This window comes from Macrobrachium rosenbergii, chromosome 3, assembly GCF_040412425.1.
Source record: "Macrobrachium rosenbergii isolate ZJJX-2024 chromosome 3, ASM4041242v1, whole genome shotgun sequence".
Classification (NCBI taxonomy): domain Eukaryota; kingdom Metazoa; phylum Arthropoda; class Malacostraca; order Decapoda; family Palaemonidae; genus Macrobrachium; species Macrobrachium rosenbergii.
Genome location: NC_089743.1, coordinates 432997 through 457030, shown reverse-complemented (window position 1 = coordinate 457030; position 24034 = coordinate 432997). Strand labels below are relative to the sequence as shown.

Genomic DNA, 24034 nt, shown 5'->3' with positions numbered 1-24034 from the left:
GAAATTCCAGGATTTCTCTTGATTTAAGTGAAAATAATTTTGAACCATATAATGCAAAATTTATACTGCAGGAACTCAAAGATGCCTTGTAGAATACCAAACCATCAGCCCCTGGTGAAGATAAAAGTCAAAGAAATTCCTTTTAAATATAATAAATGAAATCTAGGAAACTGGTATTATTCCTAAGAGCTGGAAATTATCACTAATCCTCCCTATGAAGAAACCAAACAAGGATCCTGCTTTTTACCAGCAGCTACAGACCAATAGCTCTCACCAGTTGTGTTTGTAAGCTGATGGAAAAGATGATTAACACCAGACTTGTATGGCACTTAGAAAGAATAAATTGCTTTCTCCATTCCAGTTTGGCTTTAGGAAAACAAGATCTACTTTAGATCCCTTGCTCAGGCTCTCAAACCAAATACAACAAGGTTTTGCTAAACAGTGCCAAACAATAGGAGTTTTCTTTGATTTGGAAAAGGCATATGACACCACATGGCGTTATGGTGTATTATAAAAAAGTTGTACAGTATAAGATGGGCATTAAAAGAAAAATTATCAGATTTATAAATTCGTTTTTATCAGAAAGATATATAAAGGTAAGAGTTGGGAATCATGTATCTCGACCTTTCTTACAAGAAAAGGGAGTTCCTCTGGGTAGTGCCCTTTAGTGTCACCCTCTTTGCTATTGCCATTAATGAAGTATTAGAAAAGATATCATCACTAGTAAAAATATCTTTATTTGTAGATGATTTGGCTCTGTACTGCACAGGATATGATGCAGCATGGCTCTGTACTGCACAGGATATGATGCAGCATCTACTAGCAGGTTCATGCAAAGAGCCGTCAATAAAGTAAGCAAGTGGGCTGATGAGCAAGGATTTCGATTCTCCGAATCAAAAACTGTCCCTGTTCTGTTCTGCAGATGCCGAACTAAGGAAACCATACCAACTCTTACCTTAAAATTTAATGGACTTATTTTGCCTCACTCTACTGAAGTAAAATTTTTAGGAATGGTCTTTGATGAAAAGCTCACTTGGAATAATCATATTGACCAGTTAAAAGTGAAAGTGAAAGGATCACTAAATATTTTAAAAGTAGTATCTAATTTTAACTGGGGTGCTGATAAGAAATCGTTGTTAAGGCTTTATAATGTAGTATGTCTATCTAAGTTAGACTATGGCTGCAGAGTATACTCATCTGCTTCAAAGAATAAACTTAAGGAATTGGACGCTGTGCATATCCATCATTATTATTGAAGAAAAGTTTAACCAGACCACTGAGCAGACTATCAGCTCTCATGGGACTGGCCCGAAGGATTTGGATGAAATGACAGGCCTAGGCTAGAAGCCTAGCCCTCAGACCAAATAGGTCACTCGGTTATGGTGAATGGATGGATGTATGAGTTTTAGGGCAAAAGCCCAGGCACTGGGGCCAACAAGGCCATTCAGCGCCGTAATGGAAAGAAAATAAATTATGTTAAAAAAATGAATTCATGAAGGAAATGATTAATAAATAAAATGAAGTGATGTGACCAATAAATAAATGGTATGAAGTTTAATGAATGATGTGCTATATACATAAAAAAATTAATGTCATTAAAATTCTACTTGATGTAATAAATTAAAATAAAATTAAATATCGTTAAAAATTTTAATACACTTTAAAAAAAGAGATGATAGCAGAAATATCTGCTTCATCTCCCAAAATATCAGACAGGGATTTACACTGAAAATATCTCTCTCTTTGGTTAAAATATCTGGGGCAGACCACCAGAATGTGCTCCACTGTTAGTGTCTCACCACAGTAAGCACACTCTGGAGGGCTGCCCCTTCTAAAATAAACTGATGGGTCAGACGAGTGTGCCCAATCCTTAATCTCGTTAAAATAACCTCTGTTCGTCTGTCAAGCTGGAATGACGAAGACCACGGTAGTACATTATCCCTAATATTTCTATATTTCTTATTATTGGCAAGAAGGGGAGAAGTCCACCTTTCTTGCCATTTACTTAAAAACATAAGATCTAATGGGACCTTTTAGATCTGTATGAGGCACTTTTCTAAAAGAGGTTTCTGATAAAATACTAGCAGCTTTCGCTTCCCTAATCTGCCATCTCATTTCCACAAACCCCCACGTGAGAAGGGACCCAACAGAAAGAGACTGATTTACGTCGACAATATATATGAAAAAGCCACTCCTGAACTTTTTGAATTAATGGATGAAAGCTATTAAATTTTTTAATAGCTTCTAAAGGTGCTTCTAGAGTCTGAGTATATGACAAAATTAGAGTCACTACTTTGAAAACTAAATCTAGGGCAGACACTACGGCTGTTAATTCTGGCAGTAAATATTGATGCAGAGTCAGGTAATTTAGCTGTGTATGCTGTATCACCAAGGATAACAGCGCAACCAACACCACTATCTGACTTAGATCCATCTGTATAAATTTTTGTAAAATTAGTATGGGTAACATCGTGCTCTAAGAATTTTCCCTAATCTCTTCTACAGTGCAGTCCTTTTTGTTAAACAGTTTCTTTGCATATTGATGCTTCTGGGATAAGCCATGGAGGATTTACAGGATATTCTACTTCCAGGACTTTCTGGGATTTAAGGTGATTATTCCTAACATCCTCATTCAGTCGAATTTGGAATGGTTTAGAAGCTCTTGTACCAGAAAAACTTTGAGAGTCTGTTTCCTTTAGTGCTTGAAAGGAGGGATTTTTGGGAGCACTTTTCATTCTAGCCATGTATCGCAACCCTAGCTCTTGCCTTCTTAGATCAAGGGGTAAATGATCTGTGTCAACATAAATGCTTTCAACAGGCGAAGTTCTAAAAGCCCCTGAGCATATTCTCAACCCCATGTTGTGTACAACATCCAGTTCCTTTAGCTTGGTTTTACAGGCTGAGGAATATATCTGACAGCCATAGTCTAGCTTAGATCGACACAGAGAGTCATATAGCCTCAGAAGGGATTTCTTATCAGCCCCCAACTAAATCCAGAGACAACCTTTAAAATATTCATAGATTGTTTAACATTAAACTTTTAGGGCATTTATGTGGCTAGCCCATGTTAATTTATGGTCAATAGTCATCCCCAGAAATTTAACTTCACTTTTCATAAGGAAGGATGGACCCTTTTAAACTAAGTGTGGGAACCTCTTCCACACGCTGGCACCTGGTGAAATCTTACTGCAACTGTTTTGGAAGAGGAGAATTTGAAACCATTCTCATCAGCCCACTTAGTAATAGCATTAATAGACCTTTGCAAATGTTTACATACAGACAAGGAATCATATCCTGTGCAGTATATTGCAAGGTCATCGACAAAAAGCGAGCATTTAACAGGGGACAAGATTTTTTCAATCACACTATTTATTGCCACTGAAAAAAGTGTTACACTTAAAATGCTTCCTTGAGGAACTCCTTCCTCCTGCATAAAAGGTTGGGAGAAGGAGTTTCCCACTCTTACCTTAAAAAGTCTGTCTGATAAAAAGGAATATATAAACCTGACCATTCTTCCACATATGCCCATCTTGTGCAATTGTTTCATGATGCCAATTCTCCAGGTAGTGTCATATGCTTTCTCCAAGTCAAAAAATATGCCAATGGTCTGACACTGTTTGGCAAATCCTTGCTGGATTTGGTTAGTCAGCCTCAGCAGGGGATCAAGGGTGGAGCGGTTTTTTCTGAAACCAAATTGAAATGGCGATAGTAATCCCTTGGTCTCCAGGTGCCAAACCAGTCTAGTATTTATCATTTTCTCCATCAGCTTACATACACAGCTGGTAAGAGCTATTGGTCTATAGCTGGTGGCTTGGGAAGCATCTTTATTAGGCTTTTTAACAGGGACAATTATGGATATTTTCCAGTCCTTGGGTAAAATTCCAGTTTCCCATATTTTGTTTATACCTAGCCTACATTATACTGAACTCTATTCACATATTAACAGTATTATACAAACATCAACATAACAAATGTGCATCTTTTTCATGGATCTTTTAAAAAGTTATGCTTTACTACGTTGTTTCCAATTGTATTATAAATTGTGATCAATGTTTTGTTTTGGGAATCGGTATTAGAGTGTTTATTTCGCCGCATTTAACCAAGTTCAAAGCGCTTTTCTTACTTCTAGTTAGCGTAAATTAATATGGATACTTTATTTGGGACAAGGATGTTTTTCTTTATACGAAATGTTTTTAAGTCGAAATATAAGTTAAATAGGTCTCGTTGTGAAATTAATTTAACTATTTTTTCGTTAATATATGACGTTTGTGGGAATCGCGGCTGGCTGTTTTGGGGGCTTTTTTTTTTTTAGGAAAAAAAATCAAGATTCCGTTTGCTATTTTCTCTTGATTTCATCATAATACGCCCTTTACGTATTTATCTTTTATTGGCGTGAAAACAGTAGTCATTTGTATTCTTTCATGCCCAGTAGTTTTGATTAAAATACATTCTCTCCAGTTTTATTTACGGTCGAGTTTCATCCACGTTGCCGATGTACGATAATTTATAGTCATTAGCAGCTTGAATATTGTTTTCTCAGCTTCAGCTACAACTTGCAGCTTAAAGTTACTGTAGCAGTATATTTCCCTGCCGATCTTTTCTCCAAAGCGAACAAGGGTATAGTGTAAAAAATATATCAGTCCTATTGTACAGTACTTAACATCATTTGTAACATAACTACAGTAATTGTGTATTACCGTACAATGGTTGTAATACAAGCGCAACAGTTGTTATCCGATACGATTATTAGCAAAACAACAGTTTCCCTTTCGGTTGTTTATGGCTGTATGCATTTACACAAGAGTATAACATTACTAACAATACATTTATCATTCTCTTTTACTTTTTTAACTAGCAGATGGAAGAAAGAGATGGAGGAAAAGAAGTTGGTCTATTGTAAGTTGGTCTCTCTCGCTGCCTGCGCCTGCGCGAAATCTAAAAGTATTTCCTAAATATTTTCGTATCGGTATTCATTGCTAACCCCATCGTAAACTCAAAATCTCGTAACTTGAGCACTACCTGTATTTGATAATTGTCTTTTCTTTATTGACCAACTTTAGTGATTTATGGGATATTTTAATTCTAGGATGAGGTGCTTAGCTACTGTGTTTCGTGTATTCTAGCCTAATAAATGGCTAATCCGGCACCCTCTAGGTCCCAATGATGCCGGATTAGTGATGGTCAACCTGTATAAGTGGATATTGGCTCCCATATACAAATACCCCGTCAAACTCAGGTGTTTGTATTTAGAGACGATATCCACCCACCTCTGCCATGTTGACCGTGTAATGCGTTTGTTGCATGCAGCCATATTATGACTTTTTATCACCTCACCGTGATTCATATACAATCAGTAAGCTACAAATGTCCTTTAATATCCAATTCGCTCTACCTCGGAAATAATATATTTTCATATATGTTACCGAAGGGGATTTTTTTAGTTGATAATAAGTTCGTCGTCCCGTGGGCTTGAACCAGCGAAGGACAAGAACTCAGAACTACAGTGGACGCATTAACCTATCCGGCCAGCAAGTGAGGTATAAGTGGATATCGGCTCCCATATACAAATCCCCCGTCGAACTCAGGTGTTTGTATTTAGAGACGATATCCACCCACCTCTGCCATGTTGACCGTGTAATGCGTTTGTCACACGCAGCCATATTATGACTTTTTATCACATCACCGTGATTCATATACAATCAGTAAGCTACAAACGTCCTTTAATATCCAATTCGCTCTACCTCGGAAATAATATATTTTCAGGTATGTTACTGAAGAGGAATTTTTTAGTTGATAATAAGTTATTATCAGGTAGAGCTAATTGGATCTTAAAGGACGTTTGTAGTTACTGATTGCATATGAATCACGGTGATGTGATAAAAGTCATAATATATATTTTCAGTTTCGATTATTTTTGGTCAACATGGCATAAGGTGGGTGGATATCATTGGTAAATACAAACACCTGAGTTTGACGGGGATTTCAATGATGAGCTGATATCCACTTATACCTCACTTGCTGGCCAGATGGGTTAATGCATCCACTTTAGTCCTGAGTTCTTGTCAATTACACTGGTTCGATTTTCAACGTTAACTTATTATCAACTTTTTCCCTTTTAACATATATGAAAATATATTATTTCGAGGTAGAGCGAATTGATATTAAAGGACGTGGGAGAATTATATATACACATATATACCTATATATATACATATATATACATATATATATAATTTATATACATAGAAATAACCAACATACAATCACGTGTGGAACAGAAATAATTTTCTGACTCACGTCGGGATCGAACCCAGGTCTTTCAGGTGGAAGGCAAGGGCACTATCCACTAGGCCATACAAGTCTAAAAGAAGTTGGAACCTGAGAGAATTTCACCCAAGGAATTACCTGGGCAAGCTAACTGCTTGCATACCAACGAGATTTCCACATATATATATACATATATATATATACATATACATATATACATGTATATATTACACATATACACATACATATGTACATATACATATATATATACAGTAATACTTCGATCTTAACCGATTCGAAAGGTTGGGGAGGAATTCACACACACACACTAACTTTTCACTGGAATCTAACTAATGGGCATATACGTGATTTTTTTCACAGACACGAAATTCTCGAGAAACCCTGCAGAAGTGGGTGTTTAATTTTTTTTTAAGTAATTTACAAGTTTTCATGCTTTTATGTGTAAAATCTGTATGAAAAATGCATTTCATTCTTTTATGTGTAAAATCTGTATGAAAAATGCATTTCATGCTTCTATGTGTAAAATCTGTATGAAAAATGCATTTGATGTTTTAATGTGCAAAATCTCTATGAAAAATGCATTTCATGCTTTCATGTGTAAAATCTCTATGAAAAATGCATTTCATGCTTTCATATGTACAATCTGTATCGAAAATGTATTATTTTTATTTTTGTACATGCATAAATATGATGCAAAGGTAATTTCAGCACATTCACTTAGTGTACTTTTACAAGATGTGATACCCATTTGCAAAGTTACTGCACTTTTCAAAGATGATACCCCTGCAGAAAATGCTTGTTTAATGTTTGAAGTACATTTATAAGTTTTCATGCTTTTAACTGTAAAATCGACATGGAAAATTTATATTTATATTTCTGTACATAAATATCATCTCATTATGTCCATTTGCAAAGTCTTTGAGTGTCACAAGGACTTTACATGACCTTGAGATGAGGTTGTTCAGTCGTGCTGATAAAATGAATTCTTTAATGTAATATCAGAGATGTAACTAAGAGTTGTATAAGTGTCATTCTTTGAAAATTACTGTATTCTGTTCACCTCGGAGAAAAGTGCTGGTGCAATCTGTATGTGCATGTAATTACAGCACGTTCAGTTGGTGTACTTTTACAGGATGTGATACCCTGCATTTTTCAAAGATGATACCCCTGTGGAAAGTGTATAATTTTTAAGTTTTCGTGTTTTTAGGTGTAAAATCAGAATGGAAAATTTGTATTTATATATTTGTGCATAAATACGATACAAAAGCAGTACAGTTACTTTATTACAGTATCTCTCTCTCTCTCTCTCTCTCTCTCTCTCTCTCTCTCTCTCTCTCTCTCTCTCTCTCGTAGTTAGCGCTCAAACATACGTTTACAACTTATTATTCTCTGTACGTCATTACCTGTACAGTATATAATTGGAAATTGATTGAATTTACCTGTACTGTACTACCTTCTATGAACATTATGTACATGTTTTCGATGTTTTAACAATTGTACTTTTGTTGACTGTGACGTTTTGCCTAGTGCCTCAAAGAAAATGGCTTTTACTCTAAGTTGACAAAGAAATGGCATCCCATGAATTAGGGTAACATTAGTACCACGCACCTACTGTAAATGTGCTATTTTGAAACTGTGCAGTACTCAATTTTTATGTCAACCATTTACTGTATTCCTTTTTTAAAAGCTAAATTTTAAATAAAATTACACTAACTTTAGTTGATTTAAAAGTTAGCTTCATACTTTGGGAGCATGATTAGGGTCCCAGTACTTAAACTCTGGAAATAAACATTTATTAGCATTTTTAAAGACCATGCCAAACTTCAGAAAATTCACCTTGCACGAGAGAGGAGAGAGAACCTAACATCAGTCATTTTTCAAAGTATGACTGTATATATATATATATATATATATATATATATATATATATATATATATATATATATATATATATTGATAACATATATGAAATATATTATTTCAGTAGAGTCTGATATTAAAGTCATTTGTAGCTTTGATTGTATTTCAATCACGGTGATGTGATAAAAAGTCAGATATGTAATGTCATCATATTTTGTGTAATACTATATATATATATATATATATATATATATATCATAATATATTATATATATATCATATACACATATACATATACATATAAACATACATATACATATAAACCATATATATATATATATATATATATATATATATATATATATATAATATCATATATATATCCAATATATATATATATAATATATAGGCAATATATATATATATATATATATATATATATATCAGTATATATATATATATATATATATATATATATATATATATATGATTTTTATCACATCAACGTGATTCATATACAATCAGTAGGGCTACAAATTTTAATACCCGTTTTTAAACCAAAATAATATATTTTCATATATGTTATCACTTTTTTTAGTTGATAATAAGTTCAGTATCCTGTGGGCTCAAACCAGCAAATGACAAGAACTCAGGACTACAGTGGATGCATTAACCCACTGTACATATATATATATATATATATTTATATATATATATATATATCATATATATATATATATATATATATATATATATATATATATATATATGTGTACATAAATACATATATATACATACATACATCATACATCATTATATAGATATATACATATACTTTCCATACACCATACATATATACATATATATTATATAGCAATATCTTATATATATATATATATATATATATATATATATATATATACACATATATATACATATATATACATATATATACATATATATATACAACAGCTCGAAGAACAATCCAAGGCGGGTCAGGGAAAGGCACTGTCCTTATGCATTTTATTATAACATGCCGACGTTTCACAACTCCTCATAGTTGCATTTTCTAGGCTGCAAACAGCGAACATGGCAATCAGTAAATTAAAATCGAAATCACAAATCAGCATTACAATTACAATAAAACGTTCACAATAAAATGACTAAAACCTATCCTAAAAGAAGAAGTAAAAGGCTGTAACAACCTACCCAGAGGGAAGTTAAAAACAAACTACTGCACTCACATTGAGTATTACAAAAGAGAGAGAGAGAGAGAGAAAATAAATAAATAAATAAACATGTAAGAGGTGTCAAAGAAACGAGCGGGTAAAAGTTACTGCTACTTTATTACAGATCCAGGCAGTTTATATAGCGGCCGACTGGCGCCGGTCCGCGAAAGATAATGGAATTGACTGTGACCTGAGGTCGAAACAATAAACAATAATATGCAGTGAACGAGTACAATTTACAATACAAAACATACAGAACTTCAATATGGATACAGTCTTGATGCCTGTGAATGAAGAAACATATGATACACAATGTGTGACATTTGTATAAATACCGTATAAAGTAAAATGGTTAAAAATGTGTGACCTGGCACGTTTTAGGCGTGACTAATTGAGTTTGAAGAAAATGGGAAGTCACCAAAGAAAACATGCTCAGCGGAGACTTAATTAATGGCGCCGCTAAAACACTATCGCTGGCGCCGATGTGGTGACTTTACAAATACTCCCAAGACGAGGGACGTGTCTGACTAATCCCTGTATCTGCTGGGATGCTGAAGGGTGCCGCGGCTCCTTGAAGATAACGGAGGGCCTCCCGCCTGTGAGGCTGCTGGTTGGCGGTCCCTTCCTGGGGCGTCGCCCCGCGCCTGCGGGGTGAGGGCGTGCTGGAGTGCGGTTGGGCGGAAGGGGTGCTGCGCGCTGCGGGACTCTCCGACAGGAAGGCGGGCTTTAGCGGTCTATTGAAACCCAGTCGTTCTTGCCAGGGAGTGCCAGCTGGAACGCCTTGCTGTTCCGCTCCAGCACGCGGAAGGGTCCCCTGTAGGGCTTAGTTAGTGGTGGACGGATGGCGTCGACTCTGACGAAGACGTGGGTGGCGGATGACAGCTGTGGCGGCATGAAGGTGGTTGATTTGTCGATGTATGAGCGCCTGCAAGGCGAACTTGCCGCCACGTCGCGGAGCCTCTGCAGTGATGGGGAGTGGCGTTCATCCGTCACGAGCTCTCACCCGGCACCACGAGGGGTTCCCCATAGGTTTGTTCAGCTGCGGATGGGGTGCCGTCGGCTCTGGGGCGGTTCTCAACCCGAGGAGGACCCACGGCAGCTGATGTTTCCAGTCCTCGGCGGTGCAGCGGGCCATGAGGGATGACTTTAGGGACCTGTGGAAACGTTCGACCAGGCCGTTGGCGCTGGGTTGTACGCTGTGGTGGTGTGGTGCGTGGTTCCCAGCAGTTGAGCCAGGGCAGACCACAACTCGGAGAGGAAGGCGGGGCCCCTGTCGGTTGTGATGTGGTCCGGGACGCCTTGGCGGCTAACCCAACTGGAGAGCAGGGCCTCGGCGCGCACGCGCTGGCGGTGGCTTCTTGCATGGGTGTGGCCGGGCCACCTCGTCGAACGGTCAACCACCGTCAGGAGGTATCTGGATCCGCCTGATGGGGAAGGGGCCCGACGACGTCGATGTGGATGTGGCCGAAGCGGCACTCTGGCTGCGGGAACTCGCCTACCCCCAACTGCGTGTGACGACCCACCTTACTGGTCTGGCACTGCAGGCACTGTTTTGCCCAGGACGTGGCGTCCTTTTGCACCCCGTGCCAGACGAACTTTTTTGAGAGCAGTTTGGCCGTGGTCCTGCCGGAGGGGTGAGAGGCCGTGAATTATGTCGAATACCTGGTGGCGGCGTGAGGCTGGAACCAAAGGGCGGGGCTGGCCTGTGCTGATGTCACAGAGCAGGCTGGGGCCTTCCGGGGCGAGGGTCACGTCCCGCCACTTGAGGGATGTGATGGCGGTGCGGTATGCTGGGGTTTCTGGGTCAGCGGCCTGTTCTCTGGCAAGGTCCTGGTAATCTACACCAAGCTGCACTGCGTTCAACTCGACTCTGGAGAGGGCGTCTGCCACGGGATTTTTCTTGCCGGGAGGTACCTGACGGAACAGGTAAATTCGGCTATGGCTGAGAGGTGGCGCTGCTGTCTGGAAGACCATGCGTCCCCTGCTTCGTGAAGGCGTGAACCAGTGGCTGGTGGTCTGTGAAGATTGTGAAGGGCGTCCCCTCCAGGAGGAACTTGAAGTGCCGAACTGCGCGGTACATCGCACAGAGTTCCCTGTCGAAGGTGCTGTAGCGGGTCTCTGCGGGACTGAACTTCTTGCTGAAGAAGGCGATGGGCTGGGGGGCGCCGTTGATGATTTGCTCCAGAACAGCACCGCAGGCAACGTTACTGGCGTCTGTTGTCAGCTGGGGGGCCTTGGGATCCTGGTGTGCCAAGGCGGTTGCCTTGGTGAGGGCGGCCTTCGTCAGGGAAAAGGCCTGCTGCTGGCTGGGTCCCCAAGACAGGGACTTCGGTTGACCTTTTAGGACTTCCGTCAGGGGGCCGTGGTGTGCGCGATCCCGGGATGAACCACCTGTAGAAGTTTACCATCCCAAGGAACTCCTGGACGGCCTTGATGGAGGTGGGGGTCGGGAACTTGGCTACGGCTGCCACTTTCGATGTAAGAGGGCGGACGCCTGTCGGAGACACCTCGTGACCCAGGAATTCTGCTTTCTGGACGCCGAAGGTACACTTGTCAAAGCGGACGACGAGGCCGTTCTCTTGGAGGCGCTGGAGGACTGCTTTGATGTGTCTCTGGTGTTCGCTGTGAGACCTGGAAAATATGAGAATGTCGTCAACGTAGCAGACGCAGAATTTTAGGTCCCCCAGGATGCTGTCCATGAGCTGCTGGAAGGTGGCCCCGGCGTTCCTCAGCCCGAAGGTGGAGAAGGCGAACACATAGGACCCGAAGGGCGTGATGATGGCTGTCTTTGGTATGTCCTCTGGCGCAACAGGTACCTGGAAATAAGATTTAAGAAGGTCCAATTTAGTGAATATTTTGGCCCCGTGAAAGGAGGCCGTGAGGTCCTGCATGTTGGGTAGAGGGTAGTGGTCGGGCTCTGTTGCAATGTTGAGCTGCCTGTAGTCGCCGCAGGGTCTCCAGGAGCTGTCCGGTTTCTGCACCATGTGGAGGGGGAGGCCCATGGACTGGAGGCTTTCCTGCAGATGCCATCTGTTCCATCTCCGCGAATGCTTTTTCGCCTCCTGAAGGCGCTGGGGAAGCCTGCGGAACTTGACATGTGTCGGGGCCCTTTAGTCACTATATGGTGGTATATGCCGTGCTTGGCTGGGGCCCCGGGGACTTGGCGAAGCTCGGGCTTAAATACCTCAGGGAACTCCGACAGTAGGTGTGCATACTGGTGGGGGGCGACGGCGCTGATGGTGGGTCTGGGTCCCGCTGTTAACGGGAGAGACCGGCAGGAGTCGGTATTGAGGAGGCGCTTGCGCCCCACGTCGACTAGCAGGCCGAAGTGCGCCAGAAAATCGGCCCCCAGGAGTGGGGTTCCTACGTCCGCGACGATGAAGTCCCAGGAGTAACTCTGGCCAAGGATGGAGATCGACAGGAGCCTGGTGCCGTAGGAGAGGATGGGGGTTCCGTTGGCGGCCGTCAGGAAAGCGGCCGGGTCTGGTGTCTGGTTGCGGTCCTCTGGATGCTGGGAAGACCGATTTAAAGGCCCCTGTGTCGACCAGCATCATCCTGCCGGAGACGGTGTCGCGGACGTAAAAACCTACTGTTTTTGAGGCCCTGGGTTCTTCGGCTGCCATGGCGGCCTGTCCTGCTGGTCGCCGCCACCCCGTTTTTGAACGGGTTGAACGAGCAGGGCGGCAGGCAGTTTCGGCCGTCCTTTCCGAACCACTTGTGGTAGCGACAGAAGCCCGGGACCTCCATCTGCTGTGGTTCGGTGGACGTCTGTTGGCGATGGCGTTGACGGGCTGCTCTACGTCCTCTTCAGGCTGGACGGAGCTGACCGGCTGTGTGGCCGGTTTTAGCCGCTGTGAAGCCTTGACGGAGTCTGTGAGGTGTTGCGCCGCCTCTATGAGGTCCTCGACAGGCATGGTGTAGGGGTGAGCGATCTGGTTGCGTACTTCCGGGAGGAGTTGGCGAAGGTAGATTTTCCGTATGAAGCTTATCTCCTGCCGCTTGTTTGTGCCATCCAAGTCTGGTAGTGACAGGAGATCCACGACCATGCCCCAAGCATCTCTTGAATTGAGGTCGTGGCGTGGGTTATTGGCAAGGTCGATAGCACAGGCGGCCCGCTCAGCGATGGGCAGGGAGTAAGCTTCGAGGAGGAACTTTTTTGTGGCGCTGTATGTGAGGGTGTGTGTTTCGGGTATTCGCGAGATGAGTTTTCTGTACACGTCCTCCGGAAGGGCATTGAGCACTGTGTCGGCCTGTAAGATTTCGTCCGTGAGGTCTGCGATTCTGAAGTGGCTCTCCACCCTGCGCAGCCACATCGATGGGTTCCCCTGCGTAAGCGGCGGCAGCTTTACGGTGAGGGCGGCCCGCGATTGTGTTGCCTGGCCGTCGTGTGTTTGGGGCGCTGGTGTGGAGTTGCGGGAGGACCTCGATGCGGGGGCGGGCGCGGGTGTGATGGGAGGTAGGTAAACCTATGAGTCCGCGAGGTCCGCGTTTAACTGCATGAAGGAGGGGACACCCGCATCCATGCTCGCTCCTTTGATCTCTTACTGGAGTGGGGTATTTTCGCGTCCAGTACGCACTTTCGTGCGCCGTGTGGTTCCGCTAGTGACGCTGGTGGGGTACGCCGACGAGTCAGCACGGCTCAAACGCTGGTTACAGCGCTGTGTTTAGGCCGCTAAGAGCGTTTTGGAGAAATCCTGGAGCCAAGACTGAGTTGCCGTGTCGAGTCCGTTAATGGCTCCGGGATACTCCAGGGGTCACCACTGTAAGAGGTGTCAAAGAAACGAGCAGGTAAAAGTTACTGCTACTTTATTACAGATCCAGGCAGTTTATATTGCGGCCGACTGGCGCCGGCCGTGAAAGACAATGGAATTGACTGTGACCTGAGGTCGAAACAATAAACAATAATATGCAGTGAACGAGTACAATTTACAATACAAAACATACAGAACTTCAATATGGATACAGTCTTGATGCCTGTGAATGAAGAAACATATGATACACAATGTGTGACATTTGTATAAATACGAATAAAGTAAAAATGGTTAAAAATGCGTGACCTGGCACGTTTTAGGCGTGACTAATTGAGTTTAAAGAAAATGAAAAAAGTCACCAGCGGAGACTTAATTAATGGCGCCGCTTTCATAAACACACGCTCACACGATGTGGTGACTTTACAAACTTGCAGACAGAGAAGAAACAACTAACAAGACCATCAGGCAATAAACAGTTAAAATAGAGGATGTAAAATGGGAGTTTAATTGTTTTCAATTTGATAATAATAGATTCAAATATTGTTAAATCATTTGCAATTTTTGTACCTGTCCTATTACTGAAAAATTTTTATTTTCTATGAAAGTTTACATATCTTCGAGTGATTCCTGATATTAGACTGTTCAGGGCTGGACATGCTCCTGGTTCTGAAGCTTACTCCTCTATGAGCATTGATGCAACTGGGCAACAGCCTCCTAGTACATTCGACATAGATCCCTTGACTACATCTGGGGCACTTGCACGTGTATATATAATGTTGGATGTAAATAAGGGACTGAGCTGGTCTTTAAACTTGATTTTATCTGTTTGCCAACTGTTCAGGGTTCCTTCGGGATGAGCTTGAGGTTATTTTTTACAATGACTGTTTTGAAAGATGTTGAGAAATTTCTTCCTGAAAGAATCATCTTGCATATAAAGGGAATATTTCCTTTTATAAATTCATCTTAGGGACGGCGTAATATAGAGGAGGTGGCGTCATCTTCCTGTTCAACATGCTATTAACTGTTCAAAAAACAGTTTGGATGGAAAACAGTTGTTCCTGAAATAATTAGTGAGATATGTTGTTTCGTCGTGAAAAGTTAGCCAATTAGATGACAGAGTAAAAGCCCTGTGGAGGAGGGTAGAAAGAGCATTTAATTTAAAACTGAAAAAACAAGAGCTATAAAAATTCATACCGAAACCAGCTGTAAATACAGAGGCTATCTTTGGGATATATGCCAGTGTAGAATCCCTTTTGAGTTCCTGGACACCAGAACGTCCAAAAATGGGAGCTTGCTGTTAGATTCTTTTTCTAGAGTAAATTTTATGTTGGGGTGTTATTATATGCTCACTGAAGTCCAAGAAAGAGTCTGCATTAAATGAATTATTTTTAAATAAGACAAACGTGTCATCAACATAACGTTTTTTTATAAAATAAAGGGGAGGAAGGACAAGGGACAGGCGTCCATTATGCGCTCTTCCAGAGAGTTCATAAAAATGTTGGCAAAGAAGGTCCCAAAGGACTTCCCATGGCCATTCCTTCCACCTGCTTTTTACAAAACGCCATTAAAAATAAAGGCTGTGTCCAGCACTTATTAGCCAACTCTAAAAATTGTTTAAAATGATTCTTGTTGAAATTATTTTATGAAATAAAACATTGTCATCAGGAAAAAGCTTATTTAAAATAATCTGAATTGTTTCCTCCACAGGGATATTTGTGAACAGGGATTTCGACACTTCCAGGCTCAACCATGAATAAGTCGGAGTCCTGTTTAATAATTTATGTCTCCTTGAAGTCAGTGAGAGCAGTTTTAAGGTGTTAGGGCCTCTAGTTAATGGTTCCAGAATAGGTACTAGGAATTTAGTAAGATCATAATTGGCTGTGTTAATAGAGGAGAGAATAGGACACATTGGGACATCGGTCTTGTGTACTTTGGGCAATCCATACATAATACGGTATGAATACATAAATAAAATGGAAAATATTCTTAATGACACATCAGAATTTAAGAAACTCCCTGTGGAGGAAACAATTCAGATTATTTTAAATAAGCTTTTTCCTGATGACGATGTTTTATTTCATAATTTCAACAAAATCATTTTAAACAATTTTTAGAGTTGGCCGTGCTGGACACAGCCTTTATTTTAATAATGTTTTGTATAAACAGGTGGAAGGAATGGCCATGGGAAACACCATTTTTGGGACCTATGTTTGACAACATTTTTATGAACTCTCTGGAAGAGCATAATGGACGCCTGTCAGATGTTGTTGTTTTTGTTTTCCTCCCTTTATTTTATAAACATTTACAATTAAGGGGGATGGCCTCTGGAAAACGGGTGCTGGGACACAAGGGTCAATAAATACTGGTTACCACCATTTGTCTTGGGTAAGGGTCCAACACAGTCTATTATTAATTTCTCAAAGGGCTCGTGTGGAACTAATACAGGCTGTAAAGGAGCTTTAGGAATTACCTGGTTAGGTTTGCCAGCTGTTTGGCATACATGACATGACATGTCTATATGAAATCTCTTACATCCTTCCATAAATTAGGCCAATAGAATTTATCAAGTATCTTGTAATAAGTTTTATAGTTTCCCAAATGACCACCTGGACCATCTTGTGCAATTTCCATTATATGAGTACAAATACTGAAGTAGGGACAACAATTTGGTGTTTTTCACTCCATGTGTCAAGATTTGAATACTTACAATGGTAAAAGCGCATTAAGATATCATTATTATGATAAAAAGAAGGAGATTTATTCAAAAATTTCATATCAACGGACTTTACCATGCAAAAACAATGTAAAGATGGATCAGATTTTTCTGAGCAACTATAAGTTTATCCTAGACATTGTGTTACTTAAAAGATCTCTATCTACTTCAGCTTCGGGGACATTTATTTTTCTCCAGCTTGGGATCGAGTAACTATATGGGTTGGGGCTTGGTCAGTATCTTTCTCATCATTTTGTCATTCACTGGAATATCAGAGACAATCAAATTTGGAATAATTAATTTTTTCCATGAAATTGCCTAATAACAATGCAACCCCTTGTACTGGCAACTTTCTTTATCAGTCACCCCTAGTTTTTTTTCTTTTACAAGCGGACAATCAAGGTAGACATTTGCAAGAGGAATTGATGATATTCCAGTTAGATCCTTCACAACAACTTTCTCACCAGTTAGATTTTTCTTAACATTAGGTAAAGCCTTATTATAAACAAAGTTACAGCCCCAGTGTCTCTTAATATAGTGACCTTATTCATTTGCCCTTTCTCCCCAAAGGCTATTAACCCTTCAAACTTAAAGTCATCAAACACATCAGATACATTTGTACATACATGCAAGACAGGTTTACTTTTGGAGGTTGGAAAACTTACTTTAGGTTGCATAAAAGAACTGCGAAATTTATCAGATCCTTTACATTTAGGTTCTTTACAATTACGAATTGTATGTCCCTCTCTCTTACAATTACATTTAACCTGGTCAGGAACTTTGGGATTATCATCCGAATTCTGTTGGGGTTTTACTGAAACTGGTTTTACAAAAGTCTCAGCTCGTTCATTGGGAACAAACCTATGGACTAATGAATAAGTATCAGCCAAGGAAGCAGCCTTCAATAAATTCTTTTCTTGCCTATCTTCGATTTAAAGCATTACATTAGGGGGAACTTTCCTTTTAAATTCTTCGAGAACAATTAAATACATTAGGTCATCAAAAGTAGTTACTCGCACACTTAAGCCATTTCTTAAAAATTCTAAGCTTGTACTTTGAAGCAAATTCTAGAAAAGTTTAGTGTTGGATTTACATAGGTTACGAAATGCTTGTCGATATCCTTCTCTGTTATGGAAAATGCGTCTAAAATTGTCCTTTTACTTGTTCATAGTCATTAGCATCGTCTAGATGCCTAACAACCTTTTAGCAACCGTTTACCTGACAATTTAGGTTTAATGAGCCATACCCACTGTTCAACAGGCCAATTAAGATATTTTTAGCAGTTTCTTCAAATACCCTAAAATAATCTCCTGGAATTTACTCCGTGAAGAAGGGAACTAATTTTATATTGTTTGTCAAGTCAAAGGGTAATGATTCTTTTTCAGATTAATATCAGCCTTTCTTGTTTTGTTAAACCATCTTTTAAGAGCTAAACTAGCTGAAAACAATCATAATTCTAACCTAGTTTTCTCCATTTCCTCTCTAGAAGCTGCAAAGATAATTCTTCTTGTTTTACCTTAACAGCTAAACTAGCTTCTAATTCTAACCGAGCTTTCACCATTTCAAACTTTTCTCTTTCTTCTTGTAGAGATAACTACATTTTCAACTCCATTTTTCTCTTTCTTCTTTTAGAGATAACTCCCTTTTCTCTCTTTCTTTCTCTCTTTCTAACTCCATTTTCTCTTTTACAGCTCATAAAGCTAATTCTTCTTGTTTTAAAGATAACTGCGCCTTTTCACGCTCTACTGCAAGACGTTCAAACTCTAGCTTTTGTTCAACTGTAAGGAAAGTAGTTTCTGGAACAAGATAACGTCTAGCTTCAATACCCAAGGACCCAATATGCATATAATGCTCTATTATAACCTTCCTAATCTCAAACTTACGCATGCTAGAACGTACATCAATGTTTAAGTGCCTAGCTATTTCAATTAAGTCTGCTTTCTTAGCATAAGTTATAGTGTGCAATTCAGAAGAAGGATCGACCACAAACTTTTGTTATCAAATTTAGCCATTGTTGAAAAAAAGGAAACTTCAAAATGATGGAAACAACTGAATTTAAAGTTTTACACTGATTAAATTAGGACCATAATAATTAGTCAAGTAATAATTGTGAAAGTATAAACCTCAACATAGATTAAAAACAATAGGTTTTTATACACAAACATCTTAAATATTTGAAAATTGAATAAGGACGCACTAAGACACACTCTCAAGTATTCCATTCCGGTTCTATGAGAAATGAAGTATTTTTTGAAGCACAATCGCTCAGCTAATTTTATTTTGTAATTTACTCCACCTCAATTAGAACGGTAACTTTACATACATATGTCTTGGATTTTGTATAAAGATTCATTCTATACCCCACGGACAAAATGAATAACACATGGTACTGGTATCTATGGACCCAGGGAAAGACTATACACATGTGAAAGTCACAAAGTAATAAGATATATAAGGAACTTGTAAACAATGGAACGGCAGATTAACTAGTTAACCAACGCTTGGAGTCTCGGTTGGGAAAGAAAAAGGGAGCTGATAAAACCATTACACAGTCAAACGCAGACATTTACAAAACAGAACGAGTCGTTTTCTGTCACCGAGAATTTATCACACAATAATGTAAATAAATTATTTGTTGTCTAGCAAAACAAAAACAGTCACCTAACGAACTACAATTCAGAATGTTTTCATCAAATAAGGTTGAATAACAAATTACTGATTAAATGTAAAACCACTATCAACTGACACTTAACGAGGTTGTCAGATAGTATATCACAAAGATGTTATTATCCCGGACCAGACAGGCCCCCATTACTGTATATTGTTACAGATATAATAGACATTGTATTACTCAGTGTAAGTTAATTTTATACCCTTAGGTTCAGTAGACTATAGCAATAAAGAAATATCAAAAGGTAAGTGAACGATAATACGAAAGTACAAAAGTTAAATATTATTATTTAAAAATTATTAACAGCAAACAAGAAAACAAGTACAATTTGACAACTACATATCAGAAAAGTAAATTATCATGAATTGGAAATAGTTAGAACAAAATACAATTTGTTATTCAAGTTGATTTACAATACAAAACTTATACTTAAGCGTTTGACATGTCAAAGAAGGTGAACTGCTTCCTGCCAGGTACCAGGTTCTGGTGAGCTGAGTGGAGACTGTGAAAAAGTGAAACAGTAGTTTAAAGAAATATAGGCTGGGTGGAGGTAGAGTAAAAGCAAGGAGTTTAAAGACAAGAACAACCACTACTTCCGAAAGACAATAGAAGAATGGTATACGGAGGGGAAACAATCATACAGAAAAATAAACACAAAACTTAACTATAAAATTTACAGTAAAATGTTGAAGGTGTTTTTGATGCCTATATATATATATATATATATATATATATATAATGTGTGTGTGTGTGTGTATAATATAATTAACAAAACTGATACATAACATTAACATTTACAGGTCAAGATCTGGTTTCAAAATAGACGTTCAAAATACAAAAAGTTGATGAAGGCTGCTAATATGAAAATGGAACCAGATTATGGTGAGGATGAATTTACATCTCCTTCAATGAAGAGGAAACACTTGGTTCGAAGGTCAGTAGACCCCAGCTTGTTCCTGCACTACACTGACCATGAGTAGTAAGTAAATACGGTACTCATTAGTATGTTACATTTGCTTAATGGCAGTTCTTCATTTAGATGCATCGATTTAGTATAGGTAACAGGTTGGTGATCTCCCACCTTACTGCTTAGTGGAACTACCTATCCCTCTTCTTCTTTATTACCTATGCTAATCTACACTTCCTCAACTTTCTTTTTTGCTTCCTAGGGAGTTTTGGTAGCTTGGTCCCTCTTGAGCATCCCACTCATGAGATATACCACAAGGTTCCTACTCATTGCAAGGGTCACAAGTTTGCTGGCTGGTGGATGTGCAATGTGGGTTACACAGTTGCCAACACTTTTCACCACTTGCAGTGCACTTGCAGGGAGACCATGCCAGCCCCATTCTTGATGGGGCAGAACTCAAGAGGACAAATGACCATGTTGTTATAGTCCATCATAGCTCAGTTCCAAGACCCTCGATGATCATTTTCTGGATATTTCTGATCCTGGGGGGACTCTTCCTTTCATCTTCCAAGGTATTGCGAGGACATTGAATCTTTTTTTCATGTACCTCAAATCTTCCCCCTCGATTTGGGACCACTTTGACGTGGTGAGGGGGCTCTTGAACCCCAGGAATCTGTTCCCGGGTTTGAGTCAAAATTTATTCGACCTGATTAATAGGAAAAGATATCATAACTGGGATTGGGTTTATATCTAAAGCTAAATAGGGGGAACTGTGGTAGGACCATCAACTGCCCGATAATGTTCGGACCTGAGAGATATCAGGCAGAACTGTTCTTTAGGGCTGGACCACGGATTCCAGGGTGGTCTGGTTCTGGAGATAGAACTCTCCGCATTCCATCCAGTTTGCCCATAACATGATTAGGGTGGGAATGATTGTATTCTTGCAGTACTCTCAGTCCTAGCAAGCGGGTTTGGCTTACATTGGGCCACTCTAATCAAGTTGTGCCATCCCCTGTGGGGTTGGGTAGGGTAGGGAGTGTACATGTGGGAGTCGGTTCTCATTTGTGCCATTGGTGAAAGAGTAAACTCCATGAAAGGCTGATATCTTTTTAAGGTTTTCAGGTTCAATTTTTTTTAAACTTAAATCTTTATGCAAAGTAATTTTAAAGATTCAAGTACCCCTGGACCCTCTGATGACATTGTTCCGGCACAGATGACGACCGCTGCTCCAGCACAAAGCAGATCTTCTAGCATGGAAATAGACAGCTCTCTGGATAGTCCAAATGATCCAAATCAGAGTGGTCTTAAAACCTTAATATCCTATAAAACTCCCAAAAAGAGTAAATACCAACATGACCCAACCTTGACTCACTTGGACTCCCTCTTTGGGAGGGGAAGTTGGTCAAGGTTTCTAACCATGGAAGCTGACCAAAATATTTCAGCTTTAAAACTAGAATTATTTATTAAATAGGCATCCAATGACAGATCTGTCATTCAGACAAATAAAGAAAAAAACTTGGCTTATAGAAGCCACAACAAAAAGTCAGTCTGAAGACTATTTGTCTTTGAGAAATATAGACAGTATTAACATAAAAGTGAAAAAACAATACTATGAACAGCATTCAGAGTTCCATTGTACTTCCTGAAAACAACAACGAACCAGTCGATAAGAAAATGTTACTGCATTCTCTCAGAAAAAGGTACCCAAAGGTCCAAGATTGTGAGGTATATGTTGTACCAAGTAAAAACAGCAATAGACAAATATTAAAAATAGCAAAAATAAAATTTAAGGGTGAAGATCTACCTCAAAAAATAAAAGTTTTTGGCCAAAATAGAGAGTTAAGACCCTAAGTCCCAAAGCCACTGAAGTGTCAAAATTGCAGTAAGTATGGGCAAACAAAAAAAATTGTAGAAATGAACCGGTATGTGTTTATTGTGGATCTACTGAACATACCACACAGTGGAAGTGCATTGAACCTAAGTGTGTTAACTGTGGTCAGAATCACCATGCAAGATCCAAAGAATGCATGTATTACATTTACAATACGGAATTGAAAATACTACAAGAACGAACAGGGATGTCTATAAAAGAGGCTAAGTTGGAATTAAAAGTGAGAGGAATTCAAGATCCGTCTAAGAAACATACATATTCTTCAGTAACAAGAGCAAATAATGAAGCAAAAACGCAAACAGATAGAAGTAACAGAGCACAGAAAAGTAAATCTCAAGAAAAAATCAATAATATTTTAGAAATGAAAAATAAAATGGTAAAGAGTAAAGAAACAGGTACGAATGAGATGGATAATATTTTATCCAATTCATTTGAAATATTAATGCAAATTGAAACACAGGAGGATGCTACTATGTAAGTAACAGAGGAGGGTCGTGATGGACTGGAAATTAAAGATAAAAAAAAAAGGCCTTTGGAGAGAACACCACCCAAAATGAAGAAACCAACCGTTATGAGAGAAACATCGGTTAAGCCAAAGATAAGGAGATGAAAAAGGAACAAAAACAAAAGCAAGCTAAGAATATACCTTTATCTACTAAAATAATAGTAAAACCTGTGAAGGCAGAAGTCGAAAACACTGTAGAAGTAAAGAGACCATACCATAGATACAATGATTATGTCAAGGGAGAAGAGATTACTCCTTCTCCAGTAATTGGTACAAAAGCAAATGAAAAAAGAAATATACATGATAATACTTGTGGATGTTATGATTGTTTCATTGAATTATGCAATAACAACAAAAACATAACAAAAGATGGTTTAACAAACATTATAAGAAATTTTATGAAATAATAGAAAAAAAGAAACCACAGATTAGAGTAACCATGAAAAAGGTTGCAGGTGCATTTGAGCACTTAGTATATTATAAAGAAAAATAAATGAATGTCATGAGTAAATTATTGGAAAAATTCCAAATTGATAATACAAAAAAGAGAGTAACTCGACCGCTATAACAAAATATATATAATACAATGGAACGTAAATGGTCTACAAACCAAATTACACATAGGAGAAGTACAACGGTTATTAAAAGAATGTGAACCAGTGTTATGTTTACAACATGTCAACAAAACAATATCAACAAAAGGTAAATATACCTTAGCATCAACATTACGAGAGGAAGAAGGAAATTTAGGTACTGCTATATATGTACATAACAAAGTATGTTATGACAAAGTAGTACCTGTAAACTTCACTGATCTGCAAAACTGATAAGTATTAACCGGTTATACGAATAAATAAAAACGATAATTATGTAATTCATAATTTGTACAATCAACCTAATAAAAATTATGACATTGACAAACAATCGGGGACTGCCTTGCCTTAATTACTGATCTGCAAACAGGAAGAATACAAATAAAAAATAGTAATTGGTGATTTTAATTTATATAACAACCTAATAAAAAATGACTTTGGGACTGTAATAATACAGAAATCAAATAGAGCAGTGAAATAAAAAGAGGAGACTTCATAGATTCATATGACATGTGCTGTATAAATGATGACGAAATCAGGACATTTTTTCTAAAACACATGGAACATTTTCCTCAATCGACTTCATGTACAACAAACATAGTAGACAGATTGGATTGGAATACAGT

General features: G+C 39.1%; 1 protein-coding gene across 1 annotated transcript in view; it reads left to right on the top strand.

The window, feature by feature from the left end:
- Window positions 1-20310: 20310 nt before the first annotated feature.
- The window catches only part of LOC136851833 (uncharacterized), a 57162-nt gene continuing 53438 nt past the window's right edge, over window positions 20311-24034 (top strand). The window contains exon 1 of the mRNA XM_067126148.1: window positions 20311-20446. Within this exon, the coding sequence (XP_066982249.1) occupies window positions 20358-20446 (89 nt within the window). The 5' untranslated portion in view covers window positions 20311-20357. The remainder of the gene's footprint in view (window positions 20447-24034) is intronic.